The sequence below is a fragment of the Miniopterus natalensis genome, chromosome 12, assembly GCF_054644295.1.
Source record: "Miniopterus natalensis isolate mMinNat1 chromosome 12, mMinNat1.hap1, whole genome shotgun sequence".
Classification (NCBI taxonomy): domain Eukaryota; kingdom Metazoa; phylum Chordata; class Mammalia; order Chiroptera; family Miniopteridae; genus Miniopterus; species Miniopterus natalensis.
The window spans coordinates 6,001,585-6,027,500 of NC_142092.1; the positions used below are offsets into that span (position 1 = coordinate 6,001,585).

General features: G+C 45.3%; 1 protein-coding gene across 3 annotated transcripts in view; it reads left to right on the forward strand.

The window, feature by feature from the left end:
- The window catches only part of SHC3 (SHC adaptor protein 3), a 116,431-nt gene that overhangs the window by 74,703 nt on the left and 15,812 nt on the right, over positions 1-25,916 (forward strand). The window contains exons 5-11 of one of the 3 annotated variants that reach the window (XM_087822529.1): positions 1,424-1,477; positions 6,763-6,814; positions 11,589-11,715; positions 16,145-16,295; positions 17,211-17,298; positions 24,223-24,381; positions 25,031-25,033. In XM_087822529.1, coding sequence (XP_087678655.1) covers positions 1,424-1,477; positions 6,763-6,814; positions 11,589-11,715; positions 16,145-16,295; positions 17,211-17,298; positions 24,223-24,381; positions 25,031-25,033 — 634 coding nt within the window. Of the gene's footprint in view, positions 1-1,423; positions 1,478-6,762; positions 6,815-11,588; positions 11,716-16,144; positions 16,296-17,210; positions 17,308-24,222; positions 24,382-25,030; positions 25,034-25,916 lie in introns of all 3 variants that reach the window. The other 2 variants (XM_087822527.1, XM_087822528.1) reach the window with 2 other exon arrangements.

Genomic DNA, 25,916 nt, shown 5'->3' on the forward strand with positions numbered 1-25,916 from the left:
ACCCAGTGACGGTGATGCCTTGTGTACACCAAATATGATTTCCTTTTCCCCCGAAATCTTGGTGTCCACTTCGATTTCCAAACCCCAGTTTTAGCACTGCTTTGTAAACAAAAATTAAATAAGCAAAACTTAATTTTAGAAGTCATAGTTTATCATCATTTGGGGACTGCTGTGTCCTCAAACAAGAGCAGGACTTTGGAGAGCTGCAAAAGGCAACTATTGGTTTGATCCACCTGGGTTTGGGCACAGGCTACAGAGCTGGGCTCGCCTTTACTCACTTACCGTTTACCTTTGAGCAGTGCCAGGGTTAGGGGTGCTGACCCCTGTGCGCTCCAAAATCCGTGGATAACTTTGGACTCCCCCTCAGACTTAACTACTATATGCTCAGGGTTTTTTTAGATCCTGAGTAGTTTTGCATGTCTCCAAAACTGAAGCAGGCATTTAAAAACATCTTATTTTATTTTACAATTCATCTATAGTTTTCCTTCAGGTTTTACAGGAGCATGGTTGGAAAAATCCCCCGGATGGTAGGATTCTGTACATTCTGACTGCCCACCAGCCAGGGCCTGAGGGGGCTGAGCAAAAATAAACCTGATGATGTTGGGAGGGAGACAGGAGTACTGTTCTCACCCCCAGAAATTTACTTCAATGTCATTACATTGCCTTTAAAAAGATAAAAGTAGCGTGGAAAATTTATATAGCTTTTTAAATTTAGTGCAGCTTCTAATTTACTCAGCGTCTGCTAAATTCCACGGTACCCTGAAGTTTATAATGCTAATGGAAATTTCCCATTTAGAAATGAACTTGGAGTGTCCTCACTTGTTTTTAAATTGATAAATTACAAGAGTGCCTGAGATGGCACCGATTTTGATCTTCGATGCAGGTTTTCCAATTTATGTGCACATAACGTAAGTGGGTTGAAGTGGGGACAGCCACTCCCTCCACTAAGCTATGGGGTCCATGTCGAAGACCCCATATGTCTCTGGAAACAGACACTACATGGTTGAAATGTCTTGGTGAGTGGGTGAGACATTTTCCTCCTCAGAGGCGCTGTTATCAAGACCCTGTGTTCGGTCACAGCCCTGCCCATTACTAGCTGAAGTACTTGGAGCAACCTCTTGTTCCTACTGGGCCTCAGGCTCCCCATCTGTGGAATGGGATCTCAGCAGCTCCTACGTCATGGGGCTACCGTGGAGCTTAAATGAGCTCATTCTGGCAAAGCTGCTAGACGAGCAGCTACATGCTATGAAATTCGAGAAGGGTTACCTATTGTTATTACTTTTATAGTTGTTATTTTCATTGGGTACCAATTCTACCAATTTTAGGGAAAGCTTGTTGATTCGTATGCCTGTCAACAGTTGGTTTCCCAAGACCCGGGAAGGGTACTAACGGCGCATCTCGTTTCTTGTCTTGGGCCCGGCAGATCATAGCGAATCACCACATGCAGTCCATCTCCTTCGCCTCCGGGGGGGACCCGGTAAGTGCCTCGGGGTCGTTTCCTCTCGTCTTGCTGGGAATGGCTGGGAAGGGGCCCTGTGATGCCAGCTGTTTTCCCTCCTGACTGCATAAGCTTTTCAAACTTTCATTTCATTAGCTGAGAGCTGTCAACATCCCTGAAGCACTGGTTTTCGTAGGAGGTAAGGAAAGAGCCCCCAGGGCCTCGGAGTTGCCAGGCGTGGCCTCCCGACTCTGCCCTGCTTTGCCCATTTCTATTCGGCCTCACGGGGCCCTCTGTGCTTGTATTTTAAGGCTGCTTGAAGGCTGTGAATTTACTTCACTTAGTTTATTCATAAATATTTGAAATTGGCGTTTTTCCCCTCTCCAAATTTAATACTGCAGTCTTTTTTTCTTTTTCTTTTAACATATCTATTGATTTCAGAGAGAGGAAGGGAGAGGGACAGAGAGAGATCGAAACATCCATGATGAGAGAGTCATTGATCGGCTGCCTCCTGCACGCCCCCGACTGGGGATGGAGCCTGCAAACCCGGGCATGTGCCCTGACCGGGAATTGAACCCCGATCGCCTGGATCCTAGGTCGACGCTCAACCGCTGAGCCACGCTGGCCGGGCATTACTGGAGTCTTTTACTGGCTTGTTTAGCCAACAGGGAAGGCGTCGCAGACAGAGCAGAATGAGGGTGTCCGGTCTCTGCGCTGCTTATTTATGAAGAGGGCGCAATAACAAGGGCACTCGCTCCCCGTGCTGGGTCAGGACGCGACGCCCCGATGCCAGCGTCACTTTCAGGGTCGGGAGAGGCAGACTCGGGCCCACGCCTGCTCGCTCGCCGCTGCTCACAGCGGCCGGGCCAGCCCTTCCAAGAAGCCCAGGCAGGAAGTCGGTCCGGGCACGGCGAGCAGGGGCCAGGGAGAAAGCACGTGCCCCTCTTTCCAGCCGTGGAGGGGAGGAAAGGCTCCCCGCAATGTTATCACGTCGCTTCCCATTGGTCTGTAAAGTTCTCAGCAGTCCAGGGAAACATCTAAGAATTAGGACAACAGAGTGAGTTTTTCTTGGCGCTTAATTTACTCAATTAAGAAAAATGTTCACTATCCTGGGAAGATGTCCTTTTGCTGTTAATTTTTTTTTATAATAAAAGAATGGTGGCTTATAGTGGTATTTTTATTATAATTGTTGTTTTGTATTATTTTGCCAAATTATCAGTAGGTGATGCTCAGATTTTAAATAAAATTTACTGGTCCAAGGTCGCCTGAGTAATTGGTGGATATATTACTCCTGTCCCCAGGCAGCGACCTTGTCTGTCTCTAGCCCAGGAAGGGAATTTTTTCCATGCCCGTGTTTATCTTAAAGACCTTCCCTCCCAGGCTCCTTCCACCTGGGTGACCTTATTGTAGAACTGCTGTTGGCACATTGGAAGCCAGATCGAAGGAGCGATTTCCACTGCTGGCTCCAGTCTCTACATCCCCAAAGGGCAGTGTGGCCGTGATCTTGGCACGGAGTGTCTTAGCTACAGGACAGCAGCACCCTCCTCCCCTCCCCCAGCTGCTCCAGTCCTGGGGGAGGCATCGCCATATGCGTCACCCCAGCATCGCGCCTGCCCTGAGAGCTCAGCTGCAGTGAGAGGCCTGGGCGTCTCCCCAGCTCACCCTTGAGCCAAGGGCACTGTCAAGAGGAGGGATCTGTCCACCCTGCAGATGGTTCTTTGCCCTTAAACCTCGGCTTGATTGTCACAGGGTGACCAGACCACCATTTATCCATCTCACTTAGTGAATGTTGGCCCTTTATCACACTTAGGGTCATGTTTTCAGTTCTCTTATGATGGCTTCTTCTTTCCCTCCCCTCCCCTCCCCTCCCCTCCCCTCCCCTCCCCTCCCCTCCCCTCCCCTCCCCTCCCTTCCTTTACTGTCTCATGGTTTAATTTCTTATGTTTATTGTAAAGTGAAAGGCCTCACTGAGTTGTATATTTAGAGGGGAGAAGTCTTTCGTGATCAAACCCGCCCCAGGTGCGCGCTGGTCCAGGTGCGCGCGTCCACGGCTCTCTGCCTGCAGGGCACAGGTGCGGTGCTGCCCTGATGCTTGCACCCGCACCTGTGTCTGGCTCTAATGAACTTGCTTGCCCAATGCGATGCTCAGAACCATAGCTTCTTAAATCTGGAAGGTGACCCAGTTTGAAAAATAGGCAGGAATGTTGCACTCCTGCACTGACAGCTCCCCCAGGAACTTGTCTCCAACCTTGCCTTCATGACGGCATCGCGAGTGGAGATGCAGAGGCCTGGCAAACACGAAGCCACAACGTTGTCCTGAGTTAAAATTACTTTTTCCCCAAGATGCACAGAGATCTGTGAACTTTTCTCAGTTTTCCCTATCACCTCTTCATTAAAAAGGGGGAGCATTCAGGGACCCTGAAAGTAGTTCATAAGCTTTTATGTTCTTTCTGATTTTTTCTGGTACAGAAAATGTCACCCTGGGAAGCCCGGTTACTTTCCACTTCCCCTGCGACGAGTCCAAGCACACATGGCATTGCCCATGAATTCCATACCAACTTGGCTTGTAGTCATTACAGTTGGTGGGTGTTTTAAATAAAACCAACCATTCTAGGCTCTATCCATTGTTCTGCTGCCAAGTGTATACCTACTAATTGCTCTGTGCCTCAGTTTACCAGGTAAGAAAATAGTATTTAGAAATATCAAATAAGGCAGATTAGAAAACACTGTTAATCCCGCCAAGAGAAAAGGCACATTGACTATAACCTACTATTATTAGCAGTGTTAAAAGACCACCAAAGAATGCCGGGATAATGGCCAGGCCCAGAGAGCCTCGGAGGGTGAGGTCAGAACAGGCAGAGTGCAGGACTCGGTAGCCCCCTCTCTGGATCGTGTGCTCACTGTGTGATGTCAAGAACATTGTTTTGAAGAGCAATACACTCCCCCGCTGTGCCAAAAAAAATTAATACTGGCATCAGAAAAGCTATGTCCTGGCTTGGCCATTGACCATCGGAGTGACAGGGACACATCACACCTGAGCAGAGTTGATTGGAATAAGAATTAAAAAGAATTTTCTTGTGTTACCCAAATATGTACAAAAATAAAGTACAGACTCCCATGTTATACTTTTTACTGAACTGTAAACCTCAATCAAACTTGGAAGTTTACTAATAAACACAGTAAAGCCAATAACGTTCAAGGTGGCATTAAGGAGTCTGCTCTCAGTCTGAAGCCAGCACTGGCCACCACGGTCACTCAGCATGTTTTGAGGTCAGTGTCTTTCATTAGTGCCAGGTGACTCAGTTCTTCCACTGATTTCTTCTATCCAAGCAAACACTTAGTTTTACATCATTATGTATAAATGTGTCATTAATTTGCTTTAGGTGGGGCAAAGGCATCTCGTCTCTTCTGACTAGATGATGGTTCTTTTTTACCTAATTTTTTAAAAACCTGGTACCTATAACTTTAGAAACCCGACTAAAACTCTTGGCACTAAAACTGCATACAGAACATGACGACAGGGTGGTCATTCAGATGATCCCAAATATTCTTGTATTAATTTTTAAGATTATATGGAAATGAAAATAAAAAATTAAAAGGAAATTCTGGTGACATCTCAAATGCAGGGGAATATACCTGCCCAACCTTAGGTTCCATGGACCTCAGTTTGAGAAACACTAGTGCTCCCTGAGGAACCTTCTGACGTTAACATCTCCCGAGTCCAGGAAGAGGGTCTCTGATCACAAGCTACAGCCTTAGTTTTGCTAGTAGCTTCAGAGTCTTACCACACCTTCCCTGACGGAAACGAGCAGCCAGGTGGCCGGTTGGACTGTCTCCTCCCTTTCCCAGTCCAGTCTGTGACTATCCCAGCGGACGGTGCGCCGCGTGGGAAGATCAAACACTTAGCTGGACTGCACCCTGGAGAAAGCCCCAGGGCCACAGCCCACTGAGTGACATGTTGGAGGAGTGTCGCCCCCCCCTTACACTGTCTTAGAGGAGCTCCAGGGCAATGCCGTCTGGAAGGTGCCTTCACCGCCCACCGCTCCGCAGGGGTGCTCAGTAGCCACTGTGGCCCACCCACAGGCACCTCCCTCTTCCCGTCCGCTGGAGGGCTTTCCGGGGCTGCTGGAGAGAGAGGGGACCTACCAGTGCAGGCGCTCGCCGCGGAGGCTCTTCCAGATGCTGAAACCGGGCTAACCCGTGGCCCCGGGCCCTTGGAAGCAGCAGCACCCAGGAGCCATCTGCACTCAGGATAGGCCTTGTCTAGCTGCCCACCACCCCGAGACACTTTTAATGTTGAAAATATCAACTTTGCAGAGAAATCTTTTCCGCTTTCATGAATTAAGAGAGTTATTGGTTCTGTGACTGTTTAGAAATTAAAACCCACGTGGTCACCTCGGCCCACTTCTGAGGCTGTAGAATCTGTGCCCTGATTAGGTGAGGTGGCAGGTGAGGGGGCTCAGGTTCCCTGTGTAGGGATTGAGCTCATATATTCAAACCACCTTAAAAGAATTAAAATCAGGGTGTGTGCAGGGTGGAAGGGATCAATGGGGAAAATTAGGGGATATCTGTGATACTTTCAACAATAAAGATAAATTTAAAAAAGAATTAAAATCACTACTAATGCCCAAGAAGAAAAGAGCCACGCATGTCACCCACCATGAGGATCGTGTGCAACTGACCTTGGAGCACCCACTGCTGAGTTTCTTCTGGGTCAGTGGGTCTCAGGGAGGCCCCGGACCAGCAGCAGCACCTGGGGACTGGTCAAAAGTGCACATCTGTGGCCTCACCTCAGACCCACCGAGTGGGACACCCTGGTGGAACTTAGCAATCTGTGTTTTAAACCTGCGTAGGATTCTGACGCCAGCTCCAGTGTGTGGACCACTGTGGACAGACGGACCAGAGTGGCTCTCAGCCCTGGGTCACCCTGGAGTCGTGGGGGAGCTTTTAAACATCCCCGGTCCTCAGGCCTCACACCCAATTCAGCTAAATCAGATTACCTGGGAGCGGGGGCTCGGTAATTTCAAAGCCTCAGTGATCCAATGTGCTGGGAATCGGTGCCCTTCGCATCCTTGCTGCTCAAAGTGTGGGCTGGGGCGGCAGCAGGCTGTGCGAGCTGCTGGGGACAGAGCGCAGGCCCTGCCCTGGACCCCCGGCCCCCGGCCCACCCCCAGGCAGCATCTGCATTTCACAGGATCCCTGTGGCTCATGCTGCGGTAGAGTTTGAGCAGGTCGCCTCGTGGGCTGTGTTTGGGCAGCATGGCTTTCCTCAGCTGCTCTGTGCACTGCGGTTAGTGATGTGGCATCTTGTCTTTTTTTGACAGGACACGACAGACTACGTTGCGTACGTAGCCAAGGACCCTGTTAATCGCAGAGGTAAGCGATGCTTGACTCTTGTCATCCCTCCTCGAGCCCAGCCAGGCTTGACACCGGGTGTTAACTCAGATGTTTCTCTCAGCTCAGCCCCTTTCACCGAAACCAGCCCGGGTCACACCGCAGTGTTCATGATCACTGAGGTCTGCAGGGGGCCCACCTGCTGGTCTGTGAGCTTCAGACGCACGCCTGGGTCCGGCCCCGATTGCTGGGAGCACGGGCCCAGCTCAGAGCAGCTCCACTCGCCCTGAAAGTGGCCCCATTACACACGGAAGACCGCACATCGCCCGGGCCCCGGACACGCAGCTCCTGGGTGCCCGCTGCTGACCGAGTCTCTCCGAGAGGCCTCACACCGCCCCGCACACCTGAAGGCCAGTGCCCAAGTCTAGGCGCGGTCGCCTCATGCCCCTCAAAGCTACCCGAGCTGGAGTGGGGTCCGAGGCATTCAAGTACTTTCCATCCTTGTGGGCCGTTACTCCCAGACTCTCTGCTCACCACTGCCCTGCTTTTATCACTTACAAAGCCAAAGCCCCACTCGCGAGCCTGTGGGCGGCCGACGAAGCGTGTGCTGCCCTTGAAGGCCAGGCAGCTCTGCGCGCCACCCCCCCCCCCCCCCCCCCGTTCAGGACGCACTGAAAACAGTGCCAACACTTCCCTCTACTACCCACCGCTTCCCTACTCTGCCCACCCTCCACCCAGGTACCAACTGCTACGTTTTCCTAGTGTGCAGACTTTTTAATTCATATACTTACACGTTTTCTTCTTTTTAAATTTCAATGCAAATGAGCTTCAAATCTTAGCATTCTGTTTTGTCCCCCCGCCCCCACATTATATCTTGGACGTATTTTCAAGACAGCTTAGAGAGATCAGGTGACCTGACCCACAATGGGGCTTTTCCAAGACCTGCCCTCAGGTCCACAGAGCCCCAGGGCCCCCGTGGTCTTCCCGGCAATGTTATGCAGCCCCCCTAAAGAAGCATGTGTGGAGAAACAGTGTTAGATAATCGAGATACATCAATGCACCTTGCAAATTACTGTGCAGGCCGGCTTGAAAATGTGCATTCCCACGTAAGGGTGTGGGGTGATTTTCCATCGAGCCTCTTCCAGCCCTGGGTTAGTGAGCAGTGGTTTGGGGGCTCCCTTTTCTTTCTTGGGAATGAAGGTGAGATCTTACAATGTGGCTGTCATTCCCCTCCAGGGGTGCTGCAGCTCCCCTAGAAGCCGCCACTGGGGGCCTGGGGGAAGGGGATTTCATAGATGAGGTGCTCTCATGGAGAGAACACATTGTCACACTGTCCCTCCTCGACCAGAGGTGGATAAATACCAAGTTTTAGGGTAGAAGGGGAGGGAACAAGGTAGTCTTGATGAGTTGAGGACTATCCCCAGAACCCCTTGGGGACACGCTCTAGCCGACTACCTCTTGAACCTGAAGCAGCTCTTATGTAACGTGCAGATAACCGGTGCTTGTCTGGGTGCGAGGGCAGACGATGGCCGTTCAGCAAAGCTCCTTCTTCCTGTTAGAGGCTGTATGTTTAGTTTGCTGGGGCTACTGTTCAGACACTACAAGCGGGTGCCTTGAAACAACAGGAATCATTGTCTTGTAGTACTAGAGGCCAGAGACCTGAGGCCAAGGTGCTGGCAGGGCCACGCTCCCTCTAAGGCCCGTGGGGAGAATGCTTCCTGCCCCTTCTAGCTGCCAGGTGTGTGCCAGCCATCCTGGGCATCCCGGGCTGTGGGTGCCTCACTGCGATCCTCAGGCCTCGCATGGCCGTGTGCCGAGGGGGCCTGTCTGTGTGTGGACATCTTATAAGGACACCAGTTACACTGGATCAGGCCCACCCATCCAGCCAGACCTCCTCTCAACTAGTTATGTCTACAGCCCCCTATTTCTAAATGAGGCCACATCTTTATATAACCTATAATCGTGGTCACATCCCTGTTCAGGCACCCTTTGGACCTGGCTGTGGAAAGTCATATCCTGTACGCAGCTGGCGCTAACCTACCAGGACAGAAGCCAGCGTGTTTAGCCTGAGCAGTTTCTAACACATTCTGCAGCTTCCCCCAAGATTATATGAGGAACAAGGACCTTGGGGAACGGCTTGAGCAGGAACCCCGGGAGTGGGACCGTTTCCTTTAGGGGCCGCACTTGCCTACTCTGGGCCCCTGCAACAGCACAGGGTTGTTTCAACAAAAACTCAGGGCTGCCCTGGCCTTGGATAGTTGTGGGCCCCAGGAGGCGACTTTCTGGGAAAGGTCTTCAATACTCTGATCTCACTGGGGGCAAACAACACAGCACCTCCTCTGACTTCCTTCCTTAAACAAAACCTTCCTGTACAGTGGGTGGAAGCACTGGTTTACCTGTTGCTTTTTAAACTGGGAGGCTAATTTCCATCTCCTAACGTTGGGCAGGAGGTTAGTTTTCTTCTGAGCGGACATTAAGGTTTCTCCACACTTGGCTGTTGTCAGCAGGGATTGTACAAACCAGCCAGGCCTTGGACTTAGACGTCCTGTGGTGGAGACTGACCATTCTGTCTCGCCTGGGCCTCTGGCTGAGAGCCAGACTCTTGCGCTCCCCAGCTGCTGCACCTCTGCACTCACAGCCCCTCACACTTGACAGGCCACAGATCTGTCTTCCCTCCCTCCACCCAGCATGTCCTAGTCTCATCACTGTGTCCCAGGACCTGAGTGAGCTCAGTCCTGCTCTGACCTGTCTCATTGCCCACCATGCCTCCCACCTCCAGCTCCATGGACGGCTGGCTCTTCCTTGAACACCAAGCCAGCACCTGCCTCAGGGCCTTTGCACCTGCTATGCCCTTGACTGCAACTTACTCCCACATGGCTCCCTCCCTGACTTCCTTCAAGCTTCCTCTCCAATGTCACCTTACACCACTACCAAAGGGCCAGTGCCCTGTGTTTGTTTTGGGCCATGTTGTAGGTTTTACATCATTTTGGGTCTTGACTGTGCATGTGTCTCTCATCTAGTCTTCTTGCTCAGGAATGATGCCTCTGACTTTGTCTTTTCCTCGTGGGGATGAAACAAACAACCCCAATGTTCCTCTTGGTGAGGGCCTCCTCACTTCTGACACACACCAGGGCATGCAGGCCAGGCTAGAAGACAGTGGCTTTTGGCTGAAGCCCATTGCAGTGCTCTGAGAAAATAACAGGCCCAGTGCAGCTGGCAGCCCAGGGTTGGCTTGGGATTTGGAGTGAGTTTCTGGAACACACAGAGGGCATTTCACAGAAGGAGCCTCACACCCAGCCAGCAGATGCTGTTTTCTCAGTCCACTGAGGACGTGCCAGGTAGCAGAGCCCAGAGTCGTCCTGCCAGCCTTGGGCACTTGCAACTGACAGGGCTCGGCCCCTGCCCAGCGAGGGTGCTGCCACCCGGAGCTCTGCAGCTTGCGATGTCCTGAGAGCTTTACTTGACCAGGACGCTGTCCAGGCCTGCTGTCCCCGGTGTGTGGAGGACGGGTGGTGCTGTGCAGTTGAGCGGCCCCTCTGCCGAAACCTGATTCTTCACTCACCCTGTTAAAGGCTAGGGCTCGGTTTTTCTCCTCAAAAGAAAGATGGGATGCATTTCTTGGCCCCTCCCTGGTCTCCTTTCTGGTTCTCCAAAGGGTGCCAGCCAGGCCCCTTGGGGCTGCCGATGCTGCAGGGGGTGTGTGTCTGGAAGCGCAGGGTGTGGGGAGTCAGGTGTCCTTCCTCTCCTTCCCTTCAGCCGGAAAGACACATCCATGCCTATCTGTTAACCCACAACCGGCAGCTCTCATAGCTCTTTCACGTGGGCTTGCTTGGTGCCTACCCGGATTGATACTTAAAAACTACTATCAATAGTCAATAACCAAAAATCAGCTGGGACATCATCTCCTGGGCCCGATCCCGTGGCCATCGTGTGTCCAAGGAGGGCATGGCAGTCCACAGCCAGTGCGGCCCGCTTCCCCCGAGGGCGCCCCCCAGCCTGGGGTGGGGGAAACTGAGGACGGGCCTGGCAGCTGCTGTCCAGTGAGCTCCGCCGGCTTTGAGCACAGAGAAGGCAGCATCCTGCTGGAAGTCGCCAGACTTCAAAGGCAGCAATGTCTCCGCCCCTTTCTGCTCAGCTTCCCGCCTAAGGAGCCCTCTTCCCCCGTGTCCTGAGTTCTCCTGCACCAGAGCACAGCTCGGGGTCCCTGGTGCCTGCGAGCAGCACCCTTGGAGGAAGGCCGCCTCCTCACTGCTGGCACCCGCCGCCCTCCCCAAGGAGCCCTCCCCGAAATACAGCTACACCCTGACTGTGGGCAAGACAAAGGTGTGGACACGCGTCTGTTCTTTTCCCCAGGGACAGTGTCTCTGTCCCGTCAGTGACTGGCTGCGCCGTGCTGTCACGGTGGCGGTGGAGAGGCTGGCCCCCCGTGGGAAGCCAGGATGGTCACTATCCTGTAGAGCAGAGCTGGACCTCTCTTGCTTTTCCACAGGCGACCCTCCTTTTTCGGAAGGTTTCACATGGATTGTGCTGCAGCCTGGTCACAGGACAGAGTGTCCTTGAGGGATGACCAGCACCTGCCACAAAGGGATTACTTTTTAATTTTAGAGAGAGTAGGCTATTAAGGAATGCATCCAATGGTGACACGGATTGAGCTGCAGGTAGAGCCTCCAGGACATATTATGAAGGACACACCCCCCCCCTTTGGCCCCCTTTTCTCACTGGGGCTGACAGGCTGCACCCTCAGGAGGGCTTCTGTGCAGGAGCCTGGGCAACTCCAGAGTCTGTCTCTAATGGGCATGGTCTCTGGCTCCCACAGCTTGCCACATTCTGGAATGCTGTGACGGGTTGGCACAGGATGTCATCGGCTCCATTGGACAAGCCTTTGAGCTCCGATTTAAGCAGTATTTGCAGTGTCCTTCCAAGATCCCTGTTCTCCACGACCGGTGAGTAGTGCCACTGTTTGCAGTGGCCTTTCTGCAATGTATCACCTGTCCTCCTAAAAAATGCCCAAAAGGGGAAAACTATAAAACCGCCTCCTTGAGGTGTGCCCTGTCCAGGGCTTCCTGGGCTCTGAGACACCCGGTGGTGCTGGGCCCTGGCTGAGGAAACCGGCAGATGGAAGCCAGCATATGGGCGATGCTCTGAATGTTTAGAAAAACTTTTTTTCTTGAAACTATAGTGACAGTAGCCAAGGTTACAGAAAAGCATTGTAATATGTTTTTTCTCTGTTTCTTGTGCAACCATGTGATGTTTCCACATGTCACCTCTTTGGGTCTGCATTACAACAGGTTCTGCACAACCCATTGTCCTTGTCATCGTGGTTGACCAATGTCCTGACTCAGAGGCTCCTCTGGGAGGCCCTGGGTCTGGAGTGACCCGCTTCGGTCCTGCTATATTGGCCTGTGTAGCTTGGAAACTCAGTGTGGCCCTGGTCACGGCCTTTAACCAGTCTGGGTCTCAGCAGCTTTCTCTGTAAGATAAGAATAGTGCTTTGGCAGTACTGTTATTTTAAGTGTTAAATAAAATAGTAAATGTGAACAGAAATTGTGAGATATTTAATTTATTATAAAAAATGTTCAGAATCTACCATTGAATTTCCTTAGGACATAGGATATCCCATACAGCATAAAGTGTTAAAAAGAGTAATGCAGGGCTTGGCAGTCATTCAATAGTCTGTCCTTGACTGAACTTTCATGATAAAGCCTATTGCCATGGTGTGTTCACTGTAAGTAAAACTTTATTTTATTTCTCCCAAATTTACTTTGCATGTTTTTTCCAACTTCTACAGCCACACTCTGTGACTTAGTCATGGAGGCAGTGTCTATCTTTGTCTTCATTATTATGAAGATTTTTGTCATCTGTATAAAGTCTTCACCTTTCTTGAAAGAGACTTTTAATTTTTTCTCTCATCCACTAGAAAGCTCTAAGACATTCTTTTTGGAGGTGCCTGTGAAGGCTCCATGTTTTCCCCAGTTGACAGAAGCCATCACAAGCTCAGATGAGCTGTGTGTAAGAAGAGTTAGAGTTAGAAAGTGACAGAGACCCACATGTCCTTTGCAGGGGAATGAGTGAACAATTCTACACATAGTCTATGGATAAATGCATGTATATAAAAGCCTGTGGGAATATTATACACCAACTCTCGCATATCCGAGGGTGAGCTGGGTGGAGAGTGGGCTTTAACTTTATTTGTCAGGTGTATTTTCTCCCTAACATTTTATAATGAAAAGGTGCTAATATACAAAAAATCTTTACAGTGGACACCTTTATACTCATCATCTAGATTCTACCATTAACATTTTACTGTTAACCCTTTGCGGCAGTATTAAATTTGGACATGGGTGTCGTGCTGGTCGGAATTAATTTCCATTGAAAGAGCAGTGATACATAACATGCAAGATTATGAAGGATAAACAAGATTTATGAACTGATACATGAATGAATAGAGTTAAGATTCATACGGTTCCTTGCTGTGGTGGCTGAGAGCAGACATACGACCGGAATGGTAAAAAAGCTTTGGTGGCTGAGAGTAGACAAATGACTGCAAAAGGGTTAACTTCACATATCTATCCATCCAAAGTAAGTTTGACAAATTTTTTTTCTTTAAGAAAAAAGGAAGCAAATATAGCAAAATGTTCACACTGTTTAATCTCAGTGGTGGATGCGTAGGTATCTTTTATGTTAATTATTATGGTTTTCTGTACTTTTAAAATGTTATATAAAAGTCAAATAAACACTATTAAACCAATATGTACAAAAATAGGTGGGTGGAGTTAACTGAACTACCATGCTTCCCTGAAAATATATTTAAGGCACAAAGTCCTTTATATGTTTCTATATAATAAAGTTTGAAGAAATTTGTGGAAATTTAATTTTGTATACCTTCATTCTCTATTTCTTCATGGTGATATGTATTAGCATCTAGTGTCCTTTCATTTCGGCCTGAAGCACTTCCTTTAATATTAATTGGAGGGCAGACCTGCTAGTGATGAACTTTTTCGGTATTTATCTGGAAATGTCTTATTTCTGTTTCATTTTGGAAGGATAGTTTTACTGGATATAGAGTGCCTTGGTAGACAGTCTTTTTCTTTCCGTACATGCATATGCCATCCCACTGCTTTCTGGCCTTCATTGTTTCTGATAAGAAGTCAGCTGTTAATATTACTGAGGATCCTTTGTCCAAAATCTGAGTTTCTGCAGGGACAGTTTCTATTAATTGCTTTTTATCTTTGTGTTTCTTTGCATGTCTCATAATTTTGTTGTTGAAACTAGAGATTTTAAATAATATAATGTGGCAACTCTGGAAATCAGATTTCTCTCCTCCTCGGGATTTGTTGTTGCTGTTTTTTGTTCTAATAAGTTTTCTAAACTGAATCCATAAAGTCTCTGTTTTTAGTCAGATATGACCACTGGCAACTCTGCTCAGTTCAATTATTAGAAAACTAGTGATTAGAAAGAGATTTCCTTAAATTCCTGGAGTCATTAAGTCTCCCAGTCTTTGCTGAGGGGCTGTCCTTGTGTGGGGGACACCCCTTCTACACTCAGCCAGGTAATTGGCAATTCTGCCTTAGCTTTCACTTCCTTTTTGTGCATAGCTTCAAGGTAAGCCAGAGGTGAAACTAGGGGCTTTTTATATCTTTCCTGAGCAGGAATACACCCTTGGACATGAAAAGAGCCCTATGAATATATGTGGCCTTCTAGATTTCTGGAAATATGTTGAAGTTTATCAAAATTCCCGTGGACATCCATTTTATAGCTTTTCTTTTAAAGTTTTTGATTAGCCTACTCTTTGCCCCAAATGTTATCCACTGCCTCAGGGAGCCATGTTGTTAAACAATTGCCTCTGATTGTTTTTGACAAACGTCCCAGGAGAAGTGAAATTTTTTTTCCCCTGGGCAAGTTCTGAATCAGGTGAAATAAAGACAACCTTAGGAGTGACCTCTTCTAAGGAATAACTAGACAGTGTATATACTGATTGTTCTCTAGGAATGGGGCTGTTTTGCCCCTTCCCATGGCTATCATGCTACTAGTTTTCATTGTGATTGTGTGCTGTTTGTTTTCAAGACCACTGTGGAGATGGGAATAGGGTAAGTTAAAATGCAAAATAAACACTCCCTAGGTTGTTGCAAGCCTCTGGTTAATTTCCAGGGTTTTAAATAGTTGATCCTGAAAAAAAATTTTTTTAAACCTGTTATATTGTTGTTTTCATGGAAGAGGAAATTTTCAGAGGTTCTTTCTCTGCCATTTTCCCTGATGTCACTAATCTTTACTTTTTAGTTGATTTTGCTTTGGATAAATTTTATAATTTACTAAAATGTGTGTCTGTGCCTTGAGGATCTAGTTGTCTTTACATATAAACTTTTTCTTTCCTAATTAAAATGTACTTTTAAAAAATGATTTTTTCCTGTTTCAAATATGATTGGAATTTGCAAAGGGTAGAACTGTGAATAAGGCAGAGATATTTTACTAAACTGTAACAGGCACCTCTTACAGACACCAGAGAGGTGTTATTGGACAGCTTCCTGAGTGAACAGGAGAGGGCTGTTCCCAACCTCGGTTCTTGTCTTCTCATATAAATGATTTTATATGAGAGACCTTGATTGCTTTGTGATAAAATGAATTTATTAAAACATTAAAGCAAGTGAATAAAAAAATTGAAGTATACACATTTATCAGCGAAGCAAGGCTAACAAATCTATACATCTGGCGTATGAAGCACAGATGGGCTCTCAGCTAATCTGAAGAGGAAGTGGGATGGGGGGTTTCTGCCTTATATATCCTCTTGTCTATAAGTTTTAAAAAAATTCCTCTGCCAGATATCCTGATACAGGTTAACTCTTTGTTATGGTTTTCCCACAATTTATGAGAAGTACCTGGTAACTTTATCTTGACAAACCCAAGACCACTGACTATACTGTTTAAACAATGGGCACACTTCTTTTCCCTTCCTCCCTGCTGTTTTAACCGCTTCAGGATGACTCACACTAAGTAGTCTCTCTGATTAGTTTGAATTAAGATTCCTCCTCTCCCCCTTCCCTTCCCCCTCCTCTTCTGTGTTCTTTTGTTGGGAGAGGTTTTAACCGTTTGCTCTCAAGATAAGGTCCCACTACAAGTGTCCTGCAAAACTTTTTGGCTTTGTTTAATTTTCCTGCCTCAGTTTCCCTATTTCTCCTGCCCAGAAACTTTCCTAGCTTCTTACTATCCTATAACAAAACCACTCATGTGCTTTTCATATATGCCTGAGACCTGCATGGTTGAGAGGACATTGGCCAATTTCACTTTTCTGGAGTGACAGGTATTAACATTAGATTTGTCTGTTTTTATTACAAGCTCAACTTTTGCCTAAAGCTCTTGAAAATTCTCTTTTAACAGAATGCAGAGTCTGGATGACCCATGGACTGAAGAGGAGGGAGATGGCTCAGACCATCCATACTACAACAGCATTCCAAACAAGACACCTCCTCCAGGAGGGTTTGTTGATGCCCGACTGAAAGCCAGACCCCATGCCCCTGACACAGCCCAAGTTAGTTTTATACCTTTTTCTTTGGATGCTGGCTAACTGAACTTTATTTCCTTTTATCTTTCTCAACTTTATTTTCAGGTTGGTGTTCTGTCCAGTCTTTGACAGAATAACTCACACGCTTTCCCCCCTTGGATTTCACAAAGCAGACAAATAGGGGAGGTTTTGTTTTAACATTACAAGTAATTAATCAAGTACCTTGGAACTGTATTGTGATTCCTGAGCTAGGAGTCTGGGGGCCCCTTCTCCATTCTGGACAAATTTCATTGTACTGCAATCTTAATGAGGAGAAGAGAGAGTGCAAGACTTTTAAGAAGCCTGGGTACTTCAGGTTCTCTGAAAAGACAGTGGACATAGGCTTTTAAAATGGTGAGAATTTTATGAGTTTTTCTATTTTAGCTATTTTCCCTCCAATTCACAATTCTAGTAAAGCAATTGTTTCCTAGAGTTATGGTATCTCTATAGAGGGTTTTTTGATGTCATCTACTTTTGTGAATAATAATGACACTACTAATAGTGTCAAAGTAACATTGAAATCAAGTGCCAGTAGCTCTGACGCTGAGAAGGAACCACTGGGTGGACTTGCCCAGGCGTGTCAGGTGGGCAGTGTGTTCTGATACACGGACACTCTGACAAATTTATTTCATGGCACGTTGAGTGATGCAGCTGTGTGGAGAAGGGCTCCATTCATGCTCACACTTGGGTGGAGGGGGGCTGGGTAGTTTTTGGAGATGCAGTCTCTTCCTCACACCCACACAAACTTATTTCCTAAACCTTAACGCCAGCCGTGAGTCATGAAGGGAAAATTGCATGTAATTAGAGATGCAGTCGTCTGGCCACTGATGTCCCTTCCACTGTACTATGGCTTTTGGGGATGGGGAAAGAAGAACATAATTTTTTTTCTCTTTGTGTTAATAGTTTTCAGGAAAAGAGCAAACTTATTACCAGGGAAGACACCTAGGAGACCCATTTGGCGAAGACTGGCAGCAAACACCTGTCAGGCAAGGTAATGAAGGCAGCAAACATGAAAAACACAAATGCAGTGCTGCCGTCTGGTCCTCCGCCATCCTTAAGAAACTACTGATTTGCTTTATATGCTTATATAGATTAGTTTGCATTTTCTAGAATTTTATATACACATAATTTATACATTATGCATTCCTTTTTATCTGACTTCTTTTCACTCAACAAAATTATTTTTAGACTCACTCCTGTTGCTGCGTGTATCCATAGTTTTTCCTTTTTCCTGATGACTAGTATTCTATTGTATGAATATCCTACACTGTGTTTACTTGTTGATTGATATTTGTTTCCAATTTGTGGGCCTTACATATAAAGTTGGTTTGAACATTCCTGTTAAAAAACAAAACAAAACAAAACAAAAACAAAAGTAATGTCTCCCCAGTGGTAGTTCGTCTCCTGTGGAGTGGCAGAAAAACTTCCTGGAAAAGTCTGCTGAGGGTGGGGCTGCAGACTCTCCACTGGATCATAGAAATACATAAATTAATGGCTGCGGGGGTGCCACACACCAGCCGATGGCTCCCCGGCAGCAGAACCAGCTCATGTCCTCCAGCACTTACTGTTCTCAAGCACCCTGGAGACTTCCTTCTGGCAGGAGGACTGAAGAACTGACCTCTCAAAGGCACCTCCACCCACTTCCAATGGGAGTTGGCTGGAAGACGCAAGTGTGCTTCATGCTGTCCCTAAGCTCCCCAGCGGGCTGAACCCCAGTTGTTCCTCACAGGCACTAGTAGTAGCTTTCTCTTCCTGCTCTTCCCATCACCTCCTCTCCAGGGTCAACTTCAGGAGAATGAGAGTGACACCTACCAGGCAGAGATGGCTCCAGGGATGCGTCCCCCACGGGCCCTGGGTACATTTAGAGGATGCTGCCGCCTCTTATCAAATCAATGAGCATGCTCCCACATCCACATCCCACATCCACATCCCACATCCCACATCCACATCCCACACCCCACATCCACATCCCACATCCACATCCCACATCCCACATCCCACATCCCACATTAAAAGTAACTCACACATGACTAATAACTAACTGCTACCGTAAGTCTTGATTCTGCAGACAGTTCTGTACACACATATGTGTATATATGAGTGTATTTTGTGTATTTTAAAGGTTTCTTTTAATTTTAAATTTTACCCCTCCTCAAACACTTCCTTCAATAGCTCCAGGGCTCTGACTACTAACTCTACAGGGTCTAAAGGAGATGGAGTTACAAATGAGTTAAGATCCAATATATATATATATTTCTTCATTTAATGTTAAGGCTTTTCCCTTATTGTAGCCATTTGTGCTGGGCGTAAATGACAATCATTTTTTAACATTATGTTTTTCAATTACAATTGACATTCAATGTTATTTTATATTACTTTCAGGTGTACAGAATAGTGGTTCAACAATTACATAATTTACAAAGAGATCCCTTTAATAAGTCTAGTACCCACCTGGCACCATACATAGTTATTACAATATTATTGACTTCATATCCTATGCTATACTTAATATCCCCATGACTATTTTGTAACTACCAAATTGCTCTTCTTAATCCCTTCTCTGTTTTCACCCAGCCCCACAACTCCCATCTCCTCTGGCAAACATCAGTCTGTTCTTTGTATCTATGAGTCTGTTCCTGTTTTGATCTTTAGATTCCACATATTAGTGAAGTATTTGTCTTTCTCTGTCTGACTTATTTCACTCAGCGTAATAGTTTCTAGGTCCATCCAGCAGTTTCAAATGGTAAGATTTCATTTTTTATGGCTGAGTAATATTCCATTATATATATATTCCATTATATATATATTATATATATATACAATATAGATATATAATATATGTATATTATATATAACTTTTTTTTTGGTTAATCTTCCCTTGAGCATATTTTTTCCATTGATTTCTAGAGAGAGTGAAAGGGAGGGAGCAGGGGTGAGACAGAGAGAGAGACATCAATGTGAGAGAGACACCTATTGATTGTCTCCTTACATGCTCCTACCAGAGTGAGGATGAACCTGCAACCCAGGTACGTGCCCTTGGCCAGGAATCAAACCTGAGACCCTTCTGTGCATGAGCCAATGCTCTAACTACTGAGCACACTGGCCAGGGCTATACCTTAACTTTTTTATCCACTCATCTATTGATGAGCACTTGGGTTGCTTCCATATCTTGGTTATCATAAATTACCCTGCAATGAACATAGGGGTGCATATGTATTTTCAAATTAGCACTTTGGATTTCTTCAGTTAAATAACCAGAAGTGGAACTGCTGGGTCATAAGGTAGTTCTATTTTTTATTTTTTGAGGAACCTCTGTACTGTTTTCAATAGAGGCTGCACCAGTCTGCATTCCCACCAGCAGTACAATTTTTTCCACACCCTCACCAGCTCTTGTTTCTTGATTTGTTGATGGAGCCATTCTGACAAGTGTGAGGTGGTATCTCATTGTGGTTTTAATTCGCATCTCTCTGATGATTAGTGACATTGAGCATCTTTTCATATGTCTATTGGCCTTCGGTGTGTCCTCTTTGGAGAAGTGTCTATTTAGGCATTCTGCCCATTTTTTAATTGAATGGTTTGGTTTTTGGTGTTGAGTTGTACGAATTCTTTATAAATTTTGGCTATTAAGCCCTTATCAGATGTATCATTGGAAAATATCTTCTCCCATTCAGTAGGTTGTCTTTTTGTTTTGTTCATGAATTTCTTTCTGTGCAAAACCTTTTCCCATGTGTTTATTTTTTCTTTTGTTTCCCTCTCCCAAGGAGATATATCAGAAAAAAATATTACTAAGAGCAGTGTCAGAGAGTTTTTTGCTAATGTTTTCTTCTAGAAGTTTTATGGTTTTGAGTCTTATTTAAATTTTTAACTCATTTTGAATTTATTCTTGTATGTGGTGTAAAAAGATGATCTAGTTTCATTTTTTTACGTGTATCTCTCCAATTTTCCCAGCATCATTTACTGAATAGATTCTTTACCTCTTTGCATGTTCTTGTCTCCTTTATCATATGCATTGACCATATAAGTGTGGGTTTATTTCTGGGCTCTCTATTCTGTTCCATTGATGTATATGTCTGTTTTTATGCCAGTATCATGCTCTTTTGATAACTATGGCCTTGTGGTATAGTTTGATATCAGGTAGCACGATACTTCCAACTCTCTTTCTCAAGATTGCTGTGGCTATACAGGGTCTTTTGTGGTTCCATATAAATTTCAGGATATTTTGTTCTAGTTCTGTGAAAAATGTGATTGCTGTTTTGATAAGTATTGCATTGAATCTATGATTGCTTTAGGTAGAATAGACATTTTAACAATGTTATTTTTTCCTATCCGTGATCATGGTACATGCTTGCATTTATTTGTACCTAATTCAAATTCTTTCTTCAATGTCTTATAATTTTCCAAGTATAGGATTTTTACCTCCTTGGTTAAATTTATTTCTAAGTATTTTATTTTGTTTTTGATGCAATTGTAAATGGCATTGTTTTCTTAGTTTCTGATGGTTCATTATTGGTATATAAAATGCAAGTGATTTCTGAATATTAATTTTGTATCCTGCTACTTTACTGAATTTTTTTATCAGTTCTAGTAGGTTTTTGGTAGAATCTTTAGGGTCCTCTATATGGAGTAACATGTCATCTGCAAATAGTGACAGTTTTACTTCTTCCTTTTAAATTTGGATACCTTTTATTTCTTTTTCTTGTCTGATTGCTGTGGCTAGGACTTCCAATACTATGTTAAATAAAAGTAATGAAAGTGGGCAACCCTCTCTTGTTCCTGATCTTGAGGAAGACCCTTTTAGCTTTTCCCTGTTGGGTATGATGTTGGCTGTGGGTTTGTCATATATGGCCTCTATTATGTTGAGGTATGCTCCCTCTATTTCCACTTTGCTGAGAGTTTTTGTCACAAATTGATACTGGATTTTGTCAAATGCCTTTTCTGTGTATATTGATATGATCATATGATTTTTATTCTTCATTTTGTTTATGTGATATATTATGTTAATTGATTTGCAGATATTGTACCAAACATTGTATCCCAGGAATAAATCCCACTTAATCTTTTAATGTATTGCTGAATTTGCTTTGTTAATATTTTGTTGAGAATTTTTGCATCTATATTCACCAGGGATATAGGCTTATAATTTTCTTCTTTTGTAATGTCTGTCTGGTTTTAGAATCAGAATAATGCTGGCCTCATAAAATGAGCTTAGAGCCTTCCCCCCATTGAATTTTTTGAAATAGTTTGAAAAGTTTAGGCCTTAATTCTTCTTTGAATGTTTGGTAAAATTCACCTCTAAAGCCATCAGTCTAGGACTTCTGTTTGTTAAGAATTTTTATCACTGATTTGATTTTGTTGGTAGTAGTTAGTTGGTGTAGATTTTCTGTTTCTTCTTGATTCAGTCTTGGAAATTTTTATGTTTTTAAGAATTCATACATTTTTTCCAGGTTGTCCAAATTGTTGGTATATAACTGTTCATAGTATGTTCTGTAATCCCTTATATTTCTATGGCATCTGTTATCACTTATCCTCTTTCATTTCTGATTTTATTTACTTGGGTCCTCTCTCTTTTTTCTTTATGAGTCTGGTGAAAGGTTTATCAGTCTGGTTTATTTTTTTAAGGAGCCAGCTCTTGGTTTCATCGATCTTTAGTATTGTTTTTTTAGACCCTATTTTGTCTATTTCCAATATGGTTTTTATTATTTTCTTCCTTCTACTCACGTTGAGCTTTGCTTGTTGTTCTTCTAGTTCCTTTAGGTGTAAGATTAGATTGTTTATTTGAGATTTTTTTGCTTCTTGAGTTAGGCCTGTATTGCTATAAATTTCCCTCTTAGGACTACTTTTGCTACATCCCATAGACTTTGGGTTGTTGTGTTTTCACTTTTATTTGTCTCCAGGTATCTTTTTATTTCCTCCTTGATCTCATTGTTAACCCATTTATTGTTTAGTAACATGTTATTTAACCTCCATGTGTTTGTGTGTTTTTCAATTTTTTTCTTGTAATTGATTTCTTGTTTCTTACCATTGTGGTCAGAAAAGGTGCTCGATAGGATTTCAGTCTTCTTAAATTTATTGAGACTTGTTTTGTTGCCTAACATGTGGTCTATCCTTCAAATTGTTTCATGTCCACTTGAAAAGAATGTATATTCTGCTGCTTTGGAGAGAAATGGTCTAAAAAATCATTTAAATCCATCTGGTCTAATGTGTCATTGAAGGCCACTGTTTCCTTGTTGCTTTTCAACCTGGAAGATATTTGCATTTATGTCAATGGGGTGTTAAAGTCCCCTACTGTGACTGTATTATTGTCAATCTCCCTTTATGTCCATTAAGATTTTATTTATATTTTTAGGCGCATAATTGTTTACAAAGGTTATGTCCTTTTGTTGGATTGATCCCTTTATCATTACATAATGACAATACATTTTTAAAATTCCCTCCCTGTGAGAGAATTTCACATGTTGCCTGCCCCAGCTAAAAAATGACCCATCCATGCTGGGCTGGTCAATTGAACATAAAGCTTGGTAAAGCCACCACATAGCTTTACATCACAATAGGATGGAAATAGTAAGTCAAAGTCATAACTTTGTCAGAGGCACTTATTTACTATGTTTTCATCTTTGTTCCACAGACATTTTAAAAAATGTATTTATATAACACATACGTACCTCGGCATATAAGGAGACACATTATTTATATTAGATATTTACTTTATTGAAAAATATGTTAGGTTTATTTAAAAATGAAGTCTCTTTTTGTATATTAGTTACTCTGGCCAGATCAAGAACAGACAGTGTAAGAGGTTCATCAGGGCTGAAATGAGCCTTATGTAAGTTCCTGACCTAGAATTTGGGAGTCATTACTCTTAATAAATTTCAAGTTCTCATTTGAAAGCAATAATTATCTTTTTTCATCAAACAAATAAGAATGTTTCTTGTTAATTTGCTAGCAGCGATTCCCCTAACTAAATGAACTACCAGCACCCATAGAGTGTGAAGGGTGACCTTTCTCTGGAGATGTGAACACCAAAAGGCCATCTTGAGAATATATAGAGTGTCCCCAAAAATGTATACACACACTTTGAATAACTATAGAGGCAGTGTTTATTAAAATACATTTCATTTTCAAAAATGAGCTATCAGCAGTTTAAGTGTGTATACGTTTTTTGGGGACCCCTGTATATGTGTAAATGTGTTAGAGACTGGGATCCCATAGAATGAATTAGACAGTGACCCAAGCAGGCGTGATTGGGCAACACCCTTCAACTCTCTTGAGGTGACAACCGCAGGAACCACAGGCTCCGCTTGGGCAGCCTTGGGCCAGCTGGGAAGTACATACAGTCCTGCCTGGGGGGGGGCTCAATCACACGCCCATGCTGGACCTCCTGCATGGAGCCAGGGGCTGCCAGGCTGGCTCTGTTTTATAAGAAAAGATGCCTCAGTTCATTAGGTAGCAACTTTCTAAAATGGGGTAGCAGCGCCCAGGTTGCTTTACTAGAGGGGAGTTAATTTACAAAGCATTCACTTACACTTAAAAGAAACAAAGGACAAGTCAGTTAAGGCTGTCGCTCTTCTGCTTGGTTGTTTGACCCGAGGGCCTTTGAACAGGGAGGCGCGGACCAAGGCTTGGCCTGCTCCACTCCCCTGCCCGGTCACGGGCGGTCTTGGTGAGGTGCTAGCCATCACGGCGCCCACTGTCGTGGGCTGACAATCGCGTTTTGACCTGAAGGTGTAGAGTGTGTCCTAGCCAGGATACAACAAAGCACGTGATTGGGTCAGAGGAGGTTTAAACTGCGGGCAGCTGCAAGAATTTTCTTGTGGTTGACCTGGAGGACGGGCTCTGTGAAGCTGGGCGGGGCGTCCGGGTAAGCGCGGGGCCTGCGTTAGCATCGGGAGAAGAAAGCGCTCGCTTTGTGTTGCAGGGCCGGTGGACACGTACAGCAGGCCGGAGGGGAAGGGGCGCGCGGCCCCTGCCGGAGAGGCCCCCACCTACGTGAACGCCCCGCGCTTCCCGCCGCAGGCCGGGGCTGCTGCGGGGCGCAGCGCGGAGAGCAGCCCGAGGAAGGACCTCTTTGACATGAGTGGGTTTCCGTTCGCCTTTGGTTTCCTTGTCTTTTGAGGTTGCTTTCTACACTGATTTTATTAGGAATTTGTGCAATTACTGCATTTTCTGCCGGCTGGGTTTGATGAACGGTGCTGGCTGGCTGCACGCTTCTGGGTTATGGTTGGGCTTTCCAAGGCTTTGAACTCTGGCCAGCCTCTGCTTTGCGATTCCATCTGTCTTTTGTCCAAAGACAAAGGAATTTCCCCCTTTTTTGGGCATTGACTTACCGCTTGAAGATCTACACGTGTATTGAGACAAACAATATACATAAATAAATGCACTCGTTTATTTCTTTACTTAAATATTAATTGGCTATTGTGTACCAAGTCCTGTCCTAGTTGCTAAGGATGCCACAGTAAAATGGCATGGCCACTGTCCCCACAGAGCTCTCAGTCTGCTGAGCAAGGCCAACATCTAAGCGAGAACTTGCCACGAACCCCTCCCGTGTGCACACGCATTCCTCTCATTCCTCTCGTATTCTCTCTCTTTCTTGGCCACCACAAATCCTCCCCTCCTCTACTGAACACTGAGCATGTCAGATACTATTCCACTCACTGGGGAGATGCAGGAAAACAAAACAGGCGAAGTCTCTATTCCCGTGGAGCCGCAGTACTACTGTGTATTAGCAGGTGGTAACAAGCATTGATGAAAAACGGACAAGACCAAGCGAGACAGGAAACCACGTAGATAGCGATGCGGTGGCATGTGACCAAGGCCTTTCTGTTTGTTGTAAACGTCAGGAAAATGAAATCATCCCTGAACTGATGAACGGAAATGGAAACTCTTGTTAAGGAATTTTGAAAGAACTTCCCAAGCTCACAAGCGCTTTCTATCCCAAAATTTCTATTTCAAATTCCTTGAGAAATTAAAGGCTAAAGAGGGACGGAGATTAACATTTAACAACTTTCTACCACGTGCTAGGCACTTATTATTTCATTTGATTTTTGCAGCGATACTACAGGTAGAGGTTATTACAGTCATGTGCCACAGAACGACGTTTGGGTCAACTCCAGACCACATTTATGGCGGTCCCCCGAGATCACGATGCAGCTGAAAAATCCCTGTTGCTAGTGATGTCACTGGTGTCTCAGCGCAGCACACTGCTCATGTGTTTGCGGTGGTGCCGTGCACACAAGCTCACTGTGCTGCCAGGTGTCCACGTTTGTGTGAGTCACTCTACAATGTTCATAAAATGACAAAATCCCTAACGACACATTTCTTAGAAAGTTTCTCCATCAGGAAACGCCACGTGACTGTATTATTATTACTATTACTATTATTAGCCTTATTTTACAGAGGAGAAAACAGAGAACCCTAGAGGTTAGGGAACTTCACTGCCTGTAAAAGGCAACCTTGCTGGCTGACACCTGCTGTCCGCGGTACTGGGTGCGAGTGAGGACAGGGCTGAGTGCTTTATGATGAGGCGGCCCCACGACAGCAAGAGACCGTTCCTCCTCGGCCGCTGTGGGTTCACAGACGCTGACTCCATTCTGACCTACAAAGATCACCCGA